Below are 19,630 nucleotides of genomic sequence, written 5' to 3'. Positions count from 1 at the left end.
TCCCTACGAAAGCGCTCTACAATGCCCGCCAATCGCCAATCACTCAAGTTTACAAACAATAGAAATATCGTTTTCCGATTTGATGTGTTTATCAGCCTCAATGGCCGCGCGGCAATTATCCCATGAACGATTTCAATTGCTTAAGGGATACAGTAAATTTCGTGCTCTTTGGCTGTCAACAGTGATTCATAACTCGACGGGGCTGCAAATTGATTGGTCGCCGCTATCACGTGACTTGCCGCGCTAGAGTAGGGGAGGGACTTTATGACTCGAATACAAGAGAAACTCGCTCGGCGAATTATTTACTGCCGATTCGGCCAAAATTAATGGCCATGAGTTCGTTTTTGATGAACCCCAGCTCGTACACAGAGCCGAAATTTCCCCCAACCGAAGAATATACGCAATCAAGTTACATACCAACACATGGAGCAGACTTTTATCGTGCCAGTTTCTCGAATTTCGGATACAATACGAACAGTGAGTCCCATCGGCGCTACGATGAAGGGAAATCACCTAACGGCTCACCGTTCGCCTGTAATAGCGTATCCCAGGGACACTCCAACGCCGGTTCGTGTGTTAACGGCTACAGTCAGCCCTCCATGTCCCCCAGCCCTCCGTCCGTTGCCACACACTGCCATCCCCCACCCTCCTCGATATCGACCGGGGGGTCAGGATCTAGTCCGCCAAACACATGTGGGCAGGAGAAAAACGGAGGACAGCCCATCATTTACCCTTGGATGAGGAAATCACAAACAACAACAGGTGAGAAATATGTTCCATAATTGAAAAAAATGTCTCAGACAGATTGGGGAGTCTCATAGGTCATCTCATACCGTTTATGAAATCCTGTGCTGAGTTACCTATAACTAAAAATTGGGTCAGTCTGTTTTTGGTGTCTAGTGCTGTGTGTGCATCTACCTTGAAATGTACAACAGCTCGACTCCTATCAATACCTGGAAGGAGATCAATGTTAGTTGTCTCCCTACGTGATCAATATAAAAAACTTATACTTTAGACCCAACGTGTAATGTATACACCTGAAAAAGTCCCAAACAGTTTGGAGAATTCAACACCAGTTAAAACTACACTGCTTGATTTTGTCCCATATGTGAAATGTCCCAAACAGTTTAATGACTATGAAGACCTGTTATGGTATCCATTACGAAATGTCCCACTGGTTAAAAATGTACAAAACAGTTTGGGGAATCTAATGCTATTTAGAAGCCATATTCGAGATGCACCCCATATCCAAACACATACTTCCAAACCGTTTCAAATATCTTTTATGAAAACTACTGAGACCTGAAAACTACTGAGACCTGAAAACTATCTATTCACTGTTATGTTGAGACCAATCCTTATAACCAAGCAAAGTTATGTTTTTTTTAATTCTAAAAACATAGTCTGATGTGAGTTTTTTAGATATAAGCATTAAACATGATACCAGTGCAGACAGTGTGCAAAAGAAAACATCTGTGATTATTCCAGCAATGTTAATACGGATATTCATATATCCCATATGTTTACCATGTACTGTATATGATTAATAACTGTTGTGAGAGAATTGAGCCTTATTAGACTCACAAACAACAGTTGATTGTGTTTCATATTGTTTCATATATCAGACCATAACGATTCAGAATAATGAGGAAATGATAACGAATCAATGGTACTTAAGATAGTGGAATAATTAGATGATACTTTAGTACCATCAGGGACACGTCGGTCATTTTGTAAACACATTTCAAAGGGATATATATTATCCATATTCAACAATAACTTCATGTCATATTCCACATTAATCCTGACCTTACAGTACTTTAAGTTCAAATAGTCAAGGGATGTTCTATCGAACTCTAAATATCGATCATGTTATTACAAATAGCTGAATGTTGTTTTACGGCTATGAGATAAAGAGTGATTGTAACACACCTAATCGTTACAGTCAGAAATGTCAACAGATATGTCTCCGAGAAACCATAAACCAGGAAAAAATCAAAACTTTCCTCTAACACCTCTGCTCCAATCTCGTTAAAAATAGCCAAACAATAGTACCTTTAAGAGGAAAATTCAATCAACCTTTCATTTATTTATAAAAAGATAATTGTGACGACAATAATTCCCAACTGTTGTTTGAGAACACAAGCTTCCTTTGTAATCATGTACGCTCAAATAAATATTAATACTGTCTGTAGTAAAAACTGTTTTCCTACACAACTCCTCTCACGTGGAACCGATATCCGGATTCAATGATGTCAGAGTACTGACGTATCCTCTTGAAATATAATCTACAGGGGTAGGAATTCATGTCCATCCCAAATGTCCAGCTGTTGTTAGGGCAGTGTGGTTACTCTTTCTACAACAACACATCCTGCTTACTACGTCAGGTGATGTGGTGAACGCTTAACGGCTCGATGCCGACGCGATTACCGACGTTTCCTTGTTTTATGAAGTTCCGGCATCGTCTCCACACCTTGTTTACCCGGCATATGTATTACTGGTGAAATTTAACTTACGCGCGATATAGCGTCCCTGTGTGAAAAGTTGATGATTAATCACCGTGGTAATATACTGCAAGCCATTAATGTCAAACCTAATTATCATGATAATGAATTGGGTGACAATGTGTGGTTTTCACCCAAACATACGTGTCATTGTGATAGCTGTACATTTATATTATAACGTGTGATTTTATACAGACAATATATAATGTAGCATAAAGTAACCATAATATATCAATGTTAAAACTTACATCTGATATCGTTAAAAACGAGTGAAGTAATAAAAATAATTTTAAAAATACTTTAAAAAAAATATGTAATTGAAGCGAATCGTTCTATTTTAAGTTAACAGATAAAACAAACGCTGGTTATATAAATGCATTGATGGTCTTGTTTCTCTGACTTTGTGTGAATTTCAACCTCTTGGGCACCAATCCTGATTATCTTGATTTGCCTGAACCGATGTCGCTACGTGGTACTGATATATGGTTTTAAGTAATATTTGGTACTTGTGTGGTGTTATATGATAACACATTAAATTGTAACCATGTACACTCATAATATTTGTGAATCAATTATCTATTGAGTTGAGTAATTTATCATGTAAAGAATGTGTTACAATATGTAATGTTGGTACAAGATACGTATATAAAAATGTTTACAAATTGTTGAAAATTGATTGTTGCCGTTATTGAAAAAAGTGATATCTTAAGAATACATTTATCTTAGTACAAACCCGTATCACCAAATCCAACTCATCCTAAGCCTACCCAATCCACACTTCGTCAAACCACACCCCAAAAATATACCCTTAACACATCCAAAGCGAACGTTCTCATCACAATAATATAACAAACCGCTAAACCGTTAGGCACGCGACGTGGCAACACTACCGTCTTATTATCCCCTCTAACGGTGTATACAGGAATTAATTGTTGAGTAATCTATTCAAGAGTATTATAGAGGGTTTAGCATAACCTAATCAAAATAAACCATATACATCGAAGCGTAACAAACTACGGTCTCATAGCGCAGATTAACTATCTGATAATTAGCTGACATCGGACCCCCAAAGACGTGTATGTTTTATTTGTTCGTCTACCTTTTATACAAGGGCTCCCCAAACAGGGTCTTAGCCATCTTGGGTTTTTTCTTGCTCTACTTAATTTACAGCAACAATAACGAGCTGTTGCTAACAGGTTACAGCGTTTGGGCGATTAGAAGTAGCTAATTCTTCATCCCCGTCTGCATCAGCGGATAAAAGCGTAATGCTTGATGGATAGCTTCAATCGTTGGCATTACGGCACTCGCTGGTATTGGGAGTCGATGGTTTGGGCGAGGTTATGAATTAGTTATAAAATCAATAAAAACGGAGTTAGTAATGAAAAAAGGATTGATAGAATCTGCATGACTGTTTAAGTGTTGCATCTGCCAGCTGCAGATTGGGAATGTGCTAATTTGATAGGATTGTAAACTGGAGCCACGACAATGGTAAATATTAATGACACGTCTGTCTTTTTTATAAGTTATTGCTTTCGCTAGCGAACTATTCCCTCTCAATTACTTCAATAGGTGAAAATACGCGATTTGAACAACACAATGCTATATTCATCATGTTGATTTTTTTGTCGACGTTTCTCTTGTCGATTAACATTTACATACCCAGTTATTTAACTTCTAGTTAAATTACGGGGAATTCAAGAGGCACGGATTAGGCATAATCAAGCACAACGGTTGAAGAGCGTGCATGTTTAGCCCAAGGCTAATCACAAACTATAAAGTGAGACATTTATCATGAAGCTGTTCCCGTCCATGGCTTCATTTTCCAGACTATTTAATGTCTGTCGCGGTCTCTATTCCAACCGCGATACATGCGAGGGTTTAGTTTGAATCAGCAGTGTGATTTTTAAGCATCATAAAATTAACTTCGTTGCCTTTTAACCAAGAATGGCTGATACATATATGTTCCAAGATTCGTACCACTGATGAAAATTAATGTTGGTCCAGGATTCCCCCATTTCCAGCGCGTTATCGTAACCCACACCTTACCCATATATTTAATTCGTCTGGAAAATGGAAAATTCAATTTAAAAGTGCACACAAAGTTGTCTGAACCGTTACATCTTTAACACAGAGCAAATATCAAGTGTGGTTAATTGAAAAATGTTTTGCATTCAAAGGCTCCACATATTTCATGGCATGTCCATTTCAAATGTATAAGTGTCTATTGTGAAATGTCATCCATTCCCGCTGTGAAATCAACACTGTTTCCGCTGCTACGTTCAAATACTTTTTCTACGAATGTAAATTTCAAATTTGTTACAAGTTGTGACTCCGACCACGAAACACAATAATCAAATGCAAGTTGTAAAATTTATCTCTATATTTCATTAATCGTTTCATATTTTGTATCCGGAAAGGACAAACATGTTGCTTGTTAGTTGAAATAAACATTCATGAGCTGGAGCACGCTCAAAAAACATCTAAATATTTCAGATTTATGACATGTTATGCATTATGACTTCATCACCTGAAACATGTAAATGTAAATTGTGTGTGAAGTTGGGGATATTAAAAGCAAAATCATGTAAAGAATGGAAAACGAGTGGTCCGAAATGATTTATTGTTTGCTAACATCGGTGACAATAAATATCGCATCAGGTGGTAAAAAATGTTCATTGTTTGTCACAAAAGGTATGAATCATGAGCGGCGAGGATGGGCATGATATTGGTTTTGGTCTGTGACAAACAGCTGACGTTTATATTCCATCGGTTACTGAATAGGTACTGTTCACAAGTTATAATTCTCCGCCCTGCTTTCTCGTAGATCTCTCCCTCCCTCCTCTCTCTCTCCGTGTCTCTCTCTCAGAGTCACCCTCTCTCTCTCCGCGTCTCTTCTCGCTGCGTGACAGATTATATGTCGCTTTTCTCTCTCTGACAGAATGCATCCAGTCTCTTTTCCCTCTCTCATAGAATACATCGTCGTCTCTCTTTCCTCTCTCATGCATCCCAGTCTCTCTTTCATCCCTCATAGAATACATCTTCGTATATCTTTCCTCTCTCTTTCTCACATCCACGTCTCATGTCCTCTCTCACTCAATTCACCTTGTTTCAAATTCATCTCCATACATCCCCGCCACTTTTCCCTAACTTTCTTACATTCTTGTCTCTTGTCCTCTCTCACACCCAGTCTCTCTTTCTTCTCTCTCACACCCAGTCTCTCTTTCTTCTCTCTTACACCCAGTCTCTCTTTCTTCTCTCTCACACCCAGTCTCTCTTTCTTCTCTCTTACAACCCCGTCTCTTGTCCACAATCACAGAATTCATTCCCGTCTCCCTTTCCTCTCTCACGCATAACATCTGAATGTATCTTCCCTTTTCTATGGAATACAGCTCCCTCTCTCATCGGTCCTCTTCCCCTCTTTGTCATCTTAACGTCTCTATCTCTCGGTCTCTCCCGTCTCATTTTCGTGTCCCACTATATCTCTCCCGTTCATACCCCTCCCCATTCGCACTCTATCTAACGCTTTCCCTTCTCACACGCCACCCCCTCTCCCCCTTTTAGAAGCAAGATATACCTGTCTCAACCTCCACGGTAACACGCACATCTCTTCCTTCCGTCTTCATCCTTCCTCTGATGCCTTCTCTCACTCTACCACACATAATGACGTTATTTATCACACCCTCGAGCAAAACCTCCATCTTTACCCGTCTCATTCACGTGCATACAAACACCAGACACATGGCTACCAACAAGCCATAAGTGTCCTGTCAATCCAGGTAACTGTCAGCTGACCAAACGCGAAGAATGACATATATCAACAATGAACATCCCATGCAAAACATAAGCAGCTTCACTCCCTGACCAACAATCCGCTCAAACCATTGACAGTCAGCCTTAATGCACAGGCCATGAAATGTGAACACATTGAAACTGACAACGTCAATCAAGTTGTACATATCACCAATCAGTCTGGCCGTCAACGCCAGCTGATGCTATCTAACCTGTCACCTGAAATGTACAAGGTAAACAAGCATGGCAGTCACAGATCACCGTCCGCTTATAATGGGCAATCAACATTGTTGTCCTAAGTTCTAGATCATCTTACGGCGAAGGTATGGTTATATTTGAGGCATGTACCACTCCGACACACATAGCCGACACACTCAGCTGACACACATTGCACACACACGCATAACAAGCGCCATGTGCTCATTTTACTGTTATGGTGATTCTTGCAACGTACCTGCATGGGCAGAAGGGAAGCAAGAAGCATGTAGTAAACTTTCCAAGCTGGTTAGTTTCCACGTAAGTAAACGTTTTGTTTAACGGTACAATATGCTGCACTGTTCGTTAAAGGGAAAGAAACTGCTTGTTGTGAACACCGCACTCGGCAATATTCCAGCTATACGACGGCGGTCTGTAAATAATCGACCCTGTACAAGAAAAAACAGTGGTTGACATCATGAGCATCGATCCACGCATGGGTTGCTGAAGATCTTTAAAAAGCAATGACATTTTCATTTTTTAATGAAAATTGGCAGTGCTACTCGTGGAGCAGGACATATTTAGCTTTTTCGCGAACACCTGGTGTCACCGAACCTGACCTCCTGATCCCGGTAGACACCTCTTACGACAATCATGGGTTGCCCAAGTGTAAGTGAGTATGGATTTCGCGCTTTTAGCAATATTCCAGCAATATCATGGCGGGGGACACCATAAATGGGCTTCACACCTTGTACCCATGTCGGGAATCGAACCCGGATCTTCGGCGTGACGACCGAACTCTTTAACCACTAGGCTACCCGACCGCCCCTTTTAAAATCAAGAAGGATATTGTGTAATATAATATTTCAGAGACTAAATGTTAGGCTACCAAATCCCACAACAAAACGGTTACTGGTTATTCCGTATTGTGAGGCTGGAGTGAATGAGTGAGTTGGGTTTAACACCGCTTTTAACAGTATTCCAGTTATATCACGGCGTGACAGCTTAATGTGGGAGGAAAGCCCGAAGTGATGCAGGTCTCAGACGTTTACCACTTCGGTGAAACCCACGAGCACGGATATGGTGCTGACAAGCCTAGAAACATAATCGGGGTGAATCGGGATTCGATCCCACAATCATAGGTTTCTGGCGCGACCAAGGGACACAACTCACAGCGACTCGCGGCACTTTAGACGACTGGGCCACCCGTGCCCCCTGCGAGGTTGGAGTCTTTGGATAAGGTATCCCTACTTTAAAAAAATTGAAAGGAAACAGACATTCATAAAAAAATAGTCATCGGCTGTCACTGACATCTGTCGGTCTTAGTAGCGCTGAAACTGGCAAGAAAATATGACCAGCGTCCAATCAGAATTATCTGAAATGCATAACCGGATATCATGCAAACATGTCTGGTAAGGACACTTGTACCTACGTACAGGGTCTAGATGTACTGTTATCCCATAATTTTAACACCTGCTCGTGACATGTGAGTATTAATGATGATGGTCGTGTTCTCACCAAGTAACCAGGAAATAACAAAACACAACAATTGTCTGGAGCGACAGCTGGAAAAATGATTTACATGCGCAAGACGTATTGCAGAGCTGTTTTTTACTCTTTGTTGTTTAACGCCGCACTCAGCAATATTCCAGCTATATGACGGCGGTCTGTAAATAATCGAGTCTGGACAAGACAATCCAGTTATTGACATCATGAGCATCGATCCAGGCGATTTGGATACGATGACATGCATCAATCAAGTCAGCGAGCCTGACCACCCGATCCCGCTAGTCGCCTCTTACGACAAGCATAGTCGCCTTTTACAGCAAGAAAGGGTTGCTGAAAAACTCAGTTCGGTGATTCGGTTCAACCTAAACTACTTGCAAGACGATGATAGGCATATGATTATAAAGGTCGCATTCGCATGGATAAGACGTTGAAAATGGTACTTGTTGTTACCCTGCCTGCGCTCGGCGTTAAGGGCCTAAAACAGAGACTGGTCGGCTTTGAATCAGTACTGTGTCTGAGTGGGTATCAACGTTAAAGTTTTATACCTCAGTGGGCTAGTACTATAAAAGTGACATTAAATCGGACAAGTACAAGCAAACAGACATAGAAACACAAAACTTTCTCTCTCACACACACACACACGCGTGCATTCACGTCGTTATATAAGTGTTATAATCTTAAGTGCGAAGTTAAACCAAATTTCACCTCACCTGAACAGCTCCCCAAGCGATAAATAACCATTTGTTTCACTTGAGGAACAGACTGTCAACGTTGAACATTAGTTACTGGCTTGTGTTCACATTTTACTACTTTCTAATGACATATTTTTGTTTAAGTGTGAAATTGGTTTTTCTTCTTGTGTAAAAGGTAAGGATGAATGCCTTGAAGTGCGGAAAAGTATGTTTTTTGTTGAATGGCTGAAGAAAAGCAATTGTCCCTAGCTGGCTAACAATTTCTACAACCTCTCCATATTCCGTTTGAAGGAAAGTGAACTTTCTTGACCAGTTGACTCGCGCTTTCAAATGTCAGAATCATGGGCTCTATAGGTATAAGAAGTTCAAATGGCAATTGATTTTCTAGTTCATATTTCTCCCTGAGCGAGTTCGTAAAACAGCAAATGTATTCCATTGAGATATATTAAACCACGAGAATACTTCGAGTAATAAGTATTTCGAGACAAGCGACCCTAGACCATGCGGTAGGTAGTCCGGGATCCTGCAATTACATCGTCTAAAATGATACTTCGAGTCACAAGGAGTTTGGGTTAACTATATGATCCTACTGCAAACAGATTTTATAGCCTATATATGAATATCGAAGTCGTACACATGCGTATTGTGTCACTGATCTCGTCACTGATCACGAGTGAGTGAGTGAGTTGGCTTTAACGTCGCTTTGATGGGTATTCCAGTTATATCACTGCATGTCTGCTTAAAGAGGGAGGAAAGTCCGAAGTGATGCAGGTCGTAAAAGTCCATCATCAAGAATAGGGTTTATGACAAATAGTTTATGACAAATCTGCAATAACAAAACTAACATCTAAGTAAGGATAAGAATTTATGGATGAACACATTATGCCTATCAAAGAAAACAAAATAACCTCACTATTCACACAAAGACTGCACTTACTCCGATACTTCTGAATTAACACAAACGAAAGTCCAGCCCCTCTCAATATGAAGGAATCAGTCCATATTTAACTTACGTATATATTTTCAACCAATTACGATTAAATAAAAAGACAATCAATGTTTGTAGTACCTTTGTTACAAACTGTTACCCCCTAATCAATCGATAAATATATTCGCACCCCCCCCCCCCCCCCCCCCCCCCCCCCCCCCAGTTGAAATACCGACCGGCTGTTAAATATTAACGCTGTGTATGTAAACAAACACCCCTTCGTGTGATCAACTTAAGAAAGCTTTAATATTATCCGATATTTAAAAATAATATTTTTGTTCACAGATATATTGTAAATAACAGGATTAAACCTGCTTGATTATCCCACATCCCCATCGAAACCCCCCTGGTGTATTTCACATGAAATTGATACGACTTCATAAAAGAATAATATGATATTCACCATGAGATTAAATTGTGACGCGATGCGTGATCCGCACCAGGGTGTTGTAATAATAAATACCCTAGCAGGCTTGTCGGAACCGATAAAAGCCTCTGCGGCCGAGTAATGAATTAGCAATACCCTCTCCTGCATTCGGTGGTGGTAATAATAACGTGTTGAAAAAAGTTCTTTGTTTCGAGATGGCATTTGAGATAATCAACGAATATTGTCATGTACAATGTATTTCTCGTTTTATACTAAATGTGGTGACATGACATGTCGTTTTGTCTATTTAAAGACAGAGGAGGATATATACGCTTGTTGATATTTTGATACAAAATAAAATATGAGTGTAACCCGATTAGTAGTCTGTCATACAGACCCTGATACAAATATATCCAATACAGCTCATGCAAGTCTATAATGCTTGGCAAGTCTAGATTACTGCAGTTTCTGAAAACAAAAATCTCTGGGCTACTTTTTATTGTTTTTATTAAGATAATTTAACAACTGTTTTTTTCTGTGAGATATGTTTATAGGCATTTTTGAGACTAGATGTTAGTCTACCCGATTAGTTCAATAAAAAGTAAATACCAACATGCTGTTTTTATAGACTTGCACCAAGGCTGTGCAATTAGCAAATCTAGACAGCCCGACTGTCTTTCAGAACAAAATAATTTGAGGATGTTTTTTTTTTAAAATAACTTTTTATTTATCACACAATTTAACTGATATTTAATTTTACAAACTGTTAACATCCGTAACGTGAGTGATGTGGTATGATTAGGTTTGAAAATATGCTGGAAAACCGGGACACAATAAACGACACATTAATAAATTGTCTCTCCCTCTTACAACATCCAGCTCCAGGTGTCGAACGATCAACAGATGGTTTTATGATTGGTCCACACATCGATAATGAAAGTTTACGATTACAATTCTGATACCACCCAACGGAATATCAGTGACGAAACATGTGTTAACCAAACATCACAAATATATATTTATACAGTTGTACCTCAAACAGACTCTGAAACATAAATATCCGAAAAATCCCAACCATTTCGACAACAGGCCAAGTCTGAAAAGTAGGGATTTTTCGAAAATGAACAGATGTATATTTAAAGACAATCTAACCAAACATATTTTTAATATTTTCATTTCAGTGACTAAATTTAACTAAAGTTCATTTAATCGTTGTGTGACACACGACGGAGAAGGTTGTTAATTATTATCAAGTTTGAAGGAATTTCATTCTATTTAGCTCCGTTGAACATCGTCCAGACATTGATGTTGGTTTTCAAAACGAAATGGATAACACCAAGGAAAAGCTAATACATTTAAAACATTTCACCCTATATTATTCGATTTTCGACAGACTGTAAAACGTGTTGGTGTGTGTATACTGTTGAACGCCGCACTCATCAATATTCCAGCTATATGACGGCGGTCCGTAAATAATCAACTTGGGAATTGTCAATCCAATGAGTGATATCATGAACAACGATCCAGGCCGCCAGGACCAGACAATCCAGTGATTGGTATGATGATACACAATGAACCAAGTCAGGGTCTTGTCCACCCGATCCACTATTTAATCGCCTCTTATGAGAATAACGACCTGTATAGTGGTCTGGTGACCTATTCTTTCCCTAATCCTAAAGGGCAGATATTATAGAGACACTGAAATAGTATCTCAGTATACACAGACGTTGAAGCTCAACAGTAGAAATAGGGCTGGTACGAGTCCAAATTTACTTCCCGGTTACCCAACTCCCTATTACCCGACCCTACCCGCGTACCCACTGTTGGTCTCAAGAGTTGGGAACACAATGTCGAATTGAGAATAGTTTAACCGCAGCCCTGTCAAAAACTGTTTAGATACATGTATGAAACCAGAGACCATATAATAGATATGTGGTCTCTTATGAAACGATCAAATCATGCGTACACTGAAGTTGACTGAAGCTTTATCTTTACTCAAACATATACAAGTCATAAGGAATGTGTGCATCATCATAAAGAAATGGGAACATTAGCGACTTGTTGTGTAACCACCGAGCTCTGGTGAGTTTTTGTCAATAAACAATATGTCTCGTGACTAACCACGGGTCCGGGTAGTACTGTGGGTACCCGGATCCTACTCGGGACCCACGCGACCCGAGTACCCGAGTTACCCGCCCCAGCCCTACAAGTAATCTAAATATACCCGTTTTCGTCTTATATAACACCCACACCCCACACCCCACACCCCACACCGCCGGGAATGTTTCGCCGCTGATAGAAATATTGACGCATGATACAATGAAAACGTGTCGTCGGGAATCGAACATGCTGAAGAGATAACGCTTTAACCATTTGGCTACTCCAGTTGTATGGCGTTTGGAAGTAGATATACTTCAGGTTTGGCAACATGTGCATAAACAAAATCGATTTCACATAAAACGCAAGGCAGTTTTTTTGTGTAAATCGTAAGTTAATAACTTTGACATTGATTCGTTGCACTTGCTCTTATGTACACACGGAATCAAATATCTCGTATGCATGAGAAATATCCACACAACATACCAACACTAATATACACAGGTGCTCAATTACGAACGTGGTTTGAAATCTATTGATGTATATTTCAATACTCGACTCAGATTACCCCTCCGGCGTTTAACTGAACATGTTTAAACGCCATCAGCTGTGACTTGTCAATATCACAAGGACCACATCCAAACCAGGATATCAAACACACTTATCAAAATTTTCAGACAGCATGGCGATGCATATGTTGTCAATAAGCGACAGAAGGGTTGAAATCCAAACTCAATGTCACTGACGACAATGATGTCAATGTGCAATCGACAACAGATCTTAGCTTACAAGAGCATATGAATCTTTTATTCGTTGAGTTTCGCGTCTGTGAAATTCTATTAGATTCAAATCTCCCCTGTGGAGATCTAAAACTGTTGGGTGTTCACGAGAAACAACAATCGCCAGTTCTCGTTGTCTGTGAACTCATGCGTAGTATTTAGGGAATTAAGGGCATATCAAATTTGGATAATTGATTTCAGACAGCCCAGAGGGGTTACTTCAAAAGAATATGATCATAATATGTGGTTTGGGTAAAAGGAAATTTTTAATCCGTTTTTAATATTCGTTTAAAGCATTATAAAATGAGTTAATATTTTTATATGAATAGGCATTCATTGCACACAGGGGTGTGCGAAATAACTAATATCTTGAAAAGGCTCTATATGTCAATCAACATGTTTTGAAATATATCTGTCAAGTACAATAGCGATAGACTCTTCTTGGTAATACAGTAGCATTTGTTCGTTTTAATCTTCCCATCATTTAATTTTAAACGTACAATCACCTTACTACCGTTGTGAAAGATTGTACAGTTAATGTTGCGTTTAACTGAATATTTCAAATTTGTCGGATCCAGGGACGATGGTTTAAAAGATTAAACGAATACACACAGTTGGCCAGTATAGGTATTACTGCTGGAAGATAGCATTAAAACGGAAATAAATATACTACTCCAAAGAAATTAAAGAACACTAAAGTCATACAAAGAAATTGGATGTTCGTTAACTTCTTTTGAGTAGTATGGTGTTTTTCACCACGTAATCTAAACCATAGGCCCAAGTAACAAAACCATCATCATCATCATCATCATCATCATCATCATCATCATGTGAGAAAATATAACATTATGGAGAATCAATAATAAGCATAGCATGATATATACATATAATGATAATTAATTACAGTTTCATTTTCAGCTGACTCAAAAAGAATGAATTTATGTCTTGATTATTGGGAATACAAGTTGTCGAATAAGTTTTTGTTATCTTGCCCTACCGGTAACAACCGTCTAAAACATTTTTATACATTTACGTAAGACAACACCACAAGAAGGGGGGGGGTGGGGGGATAACCTTTTATCCCAGAATAGCCATTATTTTCAGATTTATTTGTTTGTTTGTTGTTTAAAGCCGCACTCAGCAAAATTCGAGCTTTATGCGTCGGTCTGTAAATAATCGAGTCTGGACCAGACAATCCAGTGATTGACATCAAGAGCATCAATCCTAGCAATTGGGATACGATGACATGCATCAACCAAATCAGCGAGCCTGACCACCCGATCCCGTTAGTCGCCTCTTACGACAAACATAGTCGCCTTTTTACGGCAGGCAAGGGTTGCTGAATACCTATTCTCTACCCGAATCTTCACGGGTCTCAAGAAATGCAAACGTCTTAATGGTTTATACATATCACAAATAAGTACAAACTGATCCATCGTCAATGTATACTTCTTACATAAAATCACAGCCTGTCATTCCTGACTTCCCATTATATCTACCTGCCTTTATCCTTTATTCTTTATTATAATGCGGTGTGTATCTATATTGAGAAGAGCCAGCCTTTGTTTATATACTACTCAAAAGAAACAAAAGAACACCGAATTCTTTAACATTGCTACAGACATGCATATGGAAATATCGGGTGTTCATGACAGATTAAGTACACACATCGGGTGATCTTAATCTTCTTTTGAGAATATTTTTTTTTTTAAATGTTGAGGAGCGGTTTAACTAGACAAATGTGCCTGCAAATCGTCCTGCCAAACCATTTTTTGAAAATGAATCATTGTCTTTTTAATTACTGATATAACTAATCACTATGAAAATCACTATGGATAAGCAAGTTTGTAAAACTGACCAAATTGACATATTACGTATACTGTAAATAACATAACCTCATACACTATCGATGTCGTTCTTTGCTTCCAAATATGGAAAATATTTATCCTTCATATAATCCTTTCATATTATCCTCCTTTAATCCCCATTTTCAACCCGTAAGAGGACAACGAAGTGAAATAACTTTTTGAGTCTGCCTGTTATAGATCAATGAAACTATCGGTCAAAAGAAGTACACACTCGGTATTGGATTTGACCATAAAATTACAGTCGTTATCAAAACGTAGCCAGTCGCTGAAACACTGTTAACTTAAGGTTCAAAACACAACTATGATACCCGTATAAAATACATCGCCATCGATTAACCATTTCCTATTTGTTTCGTTTTAAGTCCACCCGACATGGGTGTGTACCTTCATCAAGCATCGGTTTATACTTTCTTGTGTCGGGAATTTTGATTGTTCAGGCGAAATGTGTCTCTCTACATGTATTCACAGCGTAAACATTTAGGATATCACACAAAGGGTGACAGGTGGACTTGAACACGAACCGAAGGTGAGAAAAGCGACGCCGCTAGCCACATGGCCACCCATATTGTGCGGCTCTGTATTTCCGTACTTCCGATGTAACTAACGTTAATTTTATATTTGCATAAATAATATTCAGAACATTAACGTAATGAAGACGGCGATGTTCCTGTCTGCCATGTGCTGATTTGCATACGAGGCCCGCAGGTGTGTAAATTATACCTGAAGAACAATGGACTCCAGGTAGAGAGTTAAGCGTTGAAACCTGTCAACAGCATCCATTGTCACAGACGCCGCGACACTCGGATTCTAAAACGTAGTTATAGTGAGTGAGGTAGGGATTGCGGTTTAATAGATGTAATGTGATGTGATGTGATGTGATGTGATGTGATGTTAATGCCGCACTCAGCAATATTCCAGCTATATGACGGCTGTCTGTAAATAATCGCGTCTGGACCATACAATCCATTGATTGGAATACGATGACATGTATCAACCAAGTCAGCGAGCCTGACTACCCGATCCCGTTAGTCGCCTTTTACGACAAGCATAGTCGCCTTTTACCTTTAACATGGGTTGCTGAAGATCTTCGCGGGTCGATATATGATATGGTATGATATATAATCCATTTATAATGCATCAGATTCCATTCATTATTTTTACCCGGGCCAATGGATCAGTCTGCATTCGAATGTCATTCTCAGCTCCCTGGGGAGTTTACAAACCGTGCTGCATATACGACATTACCATCTCATCCAGCCAGGTACCCACGTGACTTAACAGCTGTTTGAACATGCGAGACATATTTCGAACAAAGTGACGTGTCTAAGGAGTCATTAATATGTGTATTTGACCCGCCGATCATAGTGCATTCGGACGTGTTATAGTAAGAGCGAATAATATTTTTTGCCGCTTTTAGCAATATTCCAGCAACATCACAGCAGTGGACACGAGCAATGGGCTTCACATTTTGTTACTGTTTGTGGAATCGAACCTAGGTCTTCTGTGTGAAGAGCGAACACCCCTGGTGTGTTATAAGTTTTTACAGTGAAATCAATAAATCATAAATCCGCGATGGCTTTGCACAGTACATTGAATCATAATGGGCGCCTTTCCACAAGTGTTTGCGCTGTATGAACGACAGGGCACAGTCGTTCCATGAAGCGATCTTAGCGCTACGTCAGTTGTCACTTCATACTGTAGGACATCGTTACAGAAAGCGATCTTAACGCTACGTCAGTTGTAACTTCATACTGTAGGACATCGTTACAGAAAGTGATCTTAGCGCTACGTCAGTTGTAACTTCATACTGTAGGACATCGTTACAGAAAGCGATCTTAGCGCTACGTCACTTGTATCTTCATACTGTAGGACATCGTTACAGAAAGTGATCTTAGGTACGTCACTTGTATCTTCATACTATATGGCACAATCACAAAAACAACTATCTTAGCGCCACGTTCGTGGTTAGTTCATGCTAAAGGACATCGTTACAGAAAGTGATCGTTCTATAAAGCCCCTCTAGTATAAATACCACTTAACGTATACGTAGATGCTATGATAAAGGACACGTTTCACAATATTGATACATACTTAAACTTCAATCCTAAAGAAGATAGATACAATATTAACGTGAGGTGAGGTGAGGTGAAATGGGGTTTAACGCCGCGTCCAAGACTATTGCACTTATATTGCGACATGCATGCACATGTATGCGTGTGTTTGTGGCTGCTTGTACTGGTCCGCACTGATACCGATTTATAGTGATAGCTCACTGGGATACCATGCCGCAGTTTAACATGAATACCCCACTCAGACACAGTATACTGACTCCGAGCCGACCAGTCCTTGTTTTAGCCCCTTAATGCCGAGCGCCAGACAGGGTAACAACAAGTACCATCTTTTGACGTCTTTTGGTATGACGCTTTGGGGATCGAACCTTCCGCTCTCCTGGCGGACGCTCAGTATTAACGTGAATGATTGTGCGTCGGGTTGTATTGTGGTAACTTCAACATAACACTTGGTACACAGTTGAACACTGACGCGGAATACATGACCTAAGGTCTACGGTTCCGAATAAAGCTGTGTCATTATAACGTACCATTAATTTTAAACTTGACACAACGGCCCCAATCATACTTCCAGGCCATAAAAGAAGACAGTTTAGACGATGTTTTTATTGTTTCTTTATTAAAATGTACTTGGCGCTTGAGTGACAGGTGTGTACGACAGATTTAATGATGATGTCGGGGTTTGTCAACACATGAAATATTCCACTTCCGAAACGCCGCTCCAGAACGAAGGCCAAGTATAACAAACACGTCCATTGACAGCTTCACAGATGAACTGTGTTTTCCGAGAGAATGAAAATCTGGGAGGGACCCCTCATCTGAACATTAAATATTAAAATTTATGTGATGAAATTATGATTTTATTCAAATTGATACAAGATCGTGAAAAGCGAGGGTCCTGTTTAAGACAATTTTAAATGTTATGTTTAATTAAGTCAGCTGCTGTCGTTTATTGTGATAAACATGTTTTTTGCATATTACGTGTTTTAATGAAGTCGACTTATCATCGGTTGTCTGAATCTGTAGTTATTTAGCCATACAACACAATCAAGTCGTTAATAGTGTGAGAGAAGCACCAAGCTTCTTGTTGCAGTCAAATAGTCGACCTTAGCCGGGGTATCCAGTCAAGCACTATTTAAACCCAGCAGCTATTTTGACCAACCAATCCCCGTTTACTCGCCCCTTCCATCATTCTGGAATCGGGATTCTGTCTGACTCGGAATCACCACGTTTATCAATTGTTGAATGCCTTTTTGTAAAATGATACATTTTCAAGACAATCTGACATATTTACAAAATATATTTTACTGTCCACAAAAAAGGCAAGAAATAAATAAATAAATAATAAATAAATCATTAATAAACGTATGTTTTTAAAGTATATGTATAATATATCATGGTAATAAATAAAAGCGAAACAATCTTTCCATTATCATAAGCGTTACATGAGTGAAGGGACATGATCATAAGGAATCTCTGCTAAGAGCTACTAAGTCAGCGAGTCTGACCACCCGATCCCGTTAGTCGCCTCTTACGACAAGCAAAGTCGCCTTTTACGGCAAGCATGGGTTGCTGAAGACATGTTCTACCCCGAATCTTCACGGGCCGAATTAATTTCAGAGGCTAACTTTTTGTTTATATATAATATAAAGAAACCCAGATAATTTCTTTCTTTTCAGAAAAATATATGAAACAGAGTTCGGGTCTCAACAAAATGACACATTATTTTATTGATTGATTTTCAATTTCATTTCAGGCTCTGGAACCGTGTCTTTGATGCCGGAGTCGAAAAGGAACCGAACCGCCTACACAAGGCACCAAATCCTGGAACTTGAAAAGGAATTCCATTTCAACAGATACCTGACAAGGCGGAGACGAATTGAGATCGCTCACACCCTGTGTTTATCCGAAAGACAAATCAAAATCTGGTTCCAGAACAGAAGGATGAAATGGAAGAAAGAACACAAGCTCCCCAATACTAAAACCAGAATGTTGGACAATGGACTCGATTCGAAGGGAAATACAATAGACTTGTCCCACACAGATTTGACAGCTATCTGACATCATTTCGATCATACTGCATGTCTATTTCATGACCTCTAGTGCTCATTGCATTTCCCAAAGAGATATCATTCACACCACACCGTGTCTCATTTCATGTTATTTATGTTATTTCACATGTATATTTCTTCAGATGTTTTTTTTTCACGTCCATGAGAATATGAATATATGATTATTACTCTGATTTATTATTTGTGTGATTTGTGCGATATGCAAGAATTTCGGTGGATACTGGGATTTGTGGGCCAGTGGCAGGGCGAGTGGCACGGCGAGTGGGTAGGAGAGTGGATGAATATACCTAAATTCGGAAGAGCGTTATAAAATGGAGGCTCAAGAACAACTGGTCGCCCTTCTTTACCGTTTTAGAACCTATCCCGAGGTTTACACCGATTATGACCCTCTCTCGGCACCAAACGTTTCACGTTAAAGTAAGCCATTGAGCGATGCCCAAGGGCTGGCAGATCTAAAAGAAACACGTGACCGAAATACGTCACAATGGATTCCATTACTGCATACGTCACACGTATTATAACTACCTGGTGGTGAGGTGAGATGAGGGGAAATTGGCCTAAACGTTGCGTCCAAGATTATTGCACTTATATAGCGACGTGCATGCACGCGTATGTGTGTGTGGCTGCTTGTACTAGTCCGGACTCCGAGCCGACCAGTCCTTGTTTTAGCCCCTCATGCCGAGCGCTAGACAGGGTAACAA

The 19,630-nt window shown here is 39.6% G+C and overlaps 1 protein-coding gene and 1 long non-coding RNA gene across 2 annotated transcripts in view; both read left to right on the top strand.

The window, feature by feature from the left end:
* LOC124152056 overlaps nt 1-19,630 on the top strand; it is a 90,570-nt gene that overhangs the window by 62,430 nt on the left and 8,510 nt on the right. The window lies entirely within an intron of this gene.
* LOC124152045 (homeobox protein Hox-D4a-like) lies at nt 237-19,102 on the top strand. The gene is made up of 2 exons (XM_046524792.2): nt 237-762; nt 18,614-19,102. The coding sequence occupies exons 1-2, from the start codon at nt 327-329 to the stop codon at nt 18,916-18,918; spliced, it is 741 nt and encodes a 246-aa protein (XP_046380748.1). The 5' UTR covers nt 237-326; the 3' UTR covers nt 18,919-19,102.

This window comes from Haliotis rufescens, unplaced genomic scaffold (genome assembly GCF_023055435.1).
Source record: "Haliotis rufescens isolate VD_foot unplaced genomic scaffold, xgHalRufe1.0.p SCAF_4, whole genome shotgun sequence".
NCBI classification, from domain to species: domain Eukaryota; kingdom Metazoa; phylum Mollusca; class Gastropoda; order Lepetellida; family Haliotidae; genus Haliotis; species Haliotis rufescens.
Note: the sequence above shows the minus strand (reverse complement) of the source record. Positions and strands in the feature narration are given on the sequence as shown.

Bases quoted from the DNA above. Each gene is read 5' to 3' on its own strand.
- LOC124152045 (XM_046524792.2), top strand. From the start codon at position 327: ATGGCCATGAGTTCGTTTTTGATGAACCCCAGCTCGTACACAGAGCCG. The intron at 763-18,613 runs GTGAGAAATATG...ATTTCATTTCAG, and splicing joins GAAATCACAAACAACAACAG to GCTCTGGAACCGTGTCTTTG.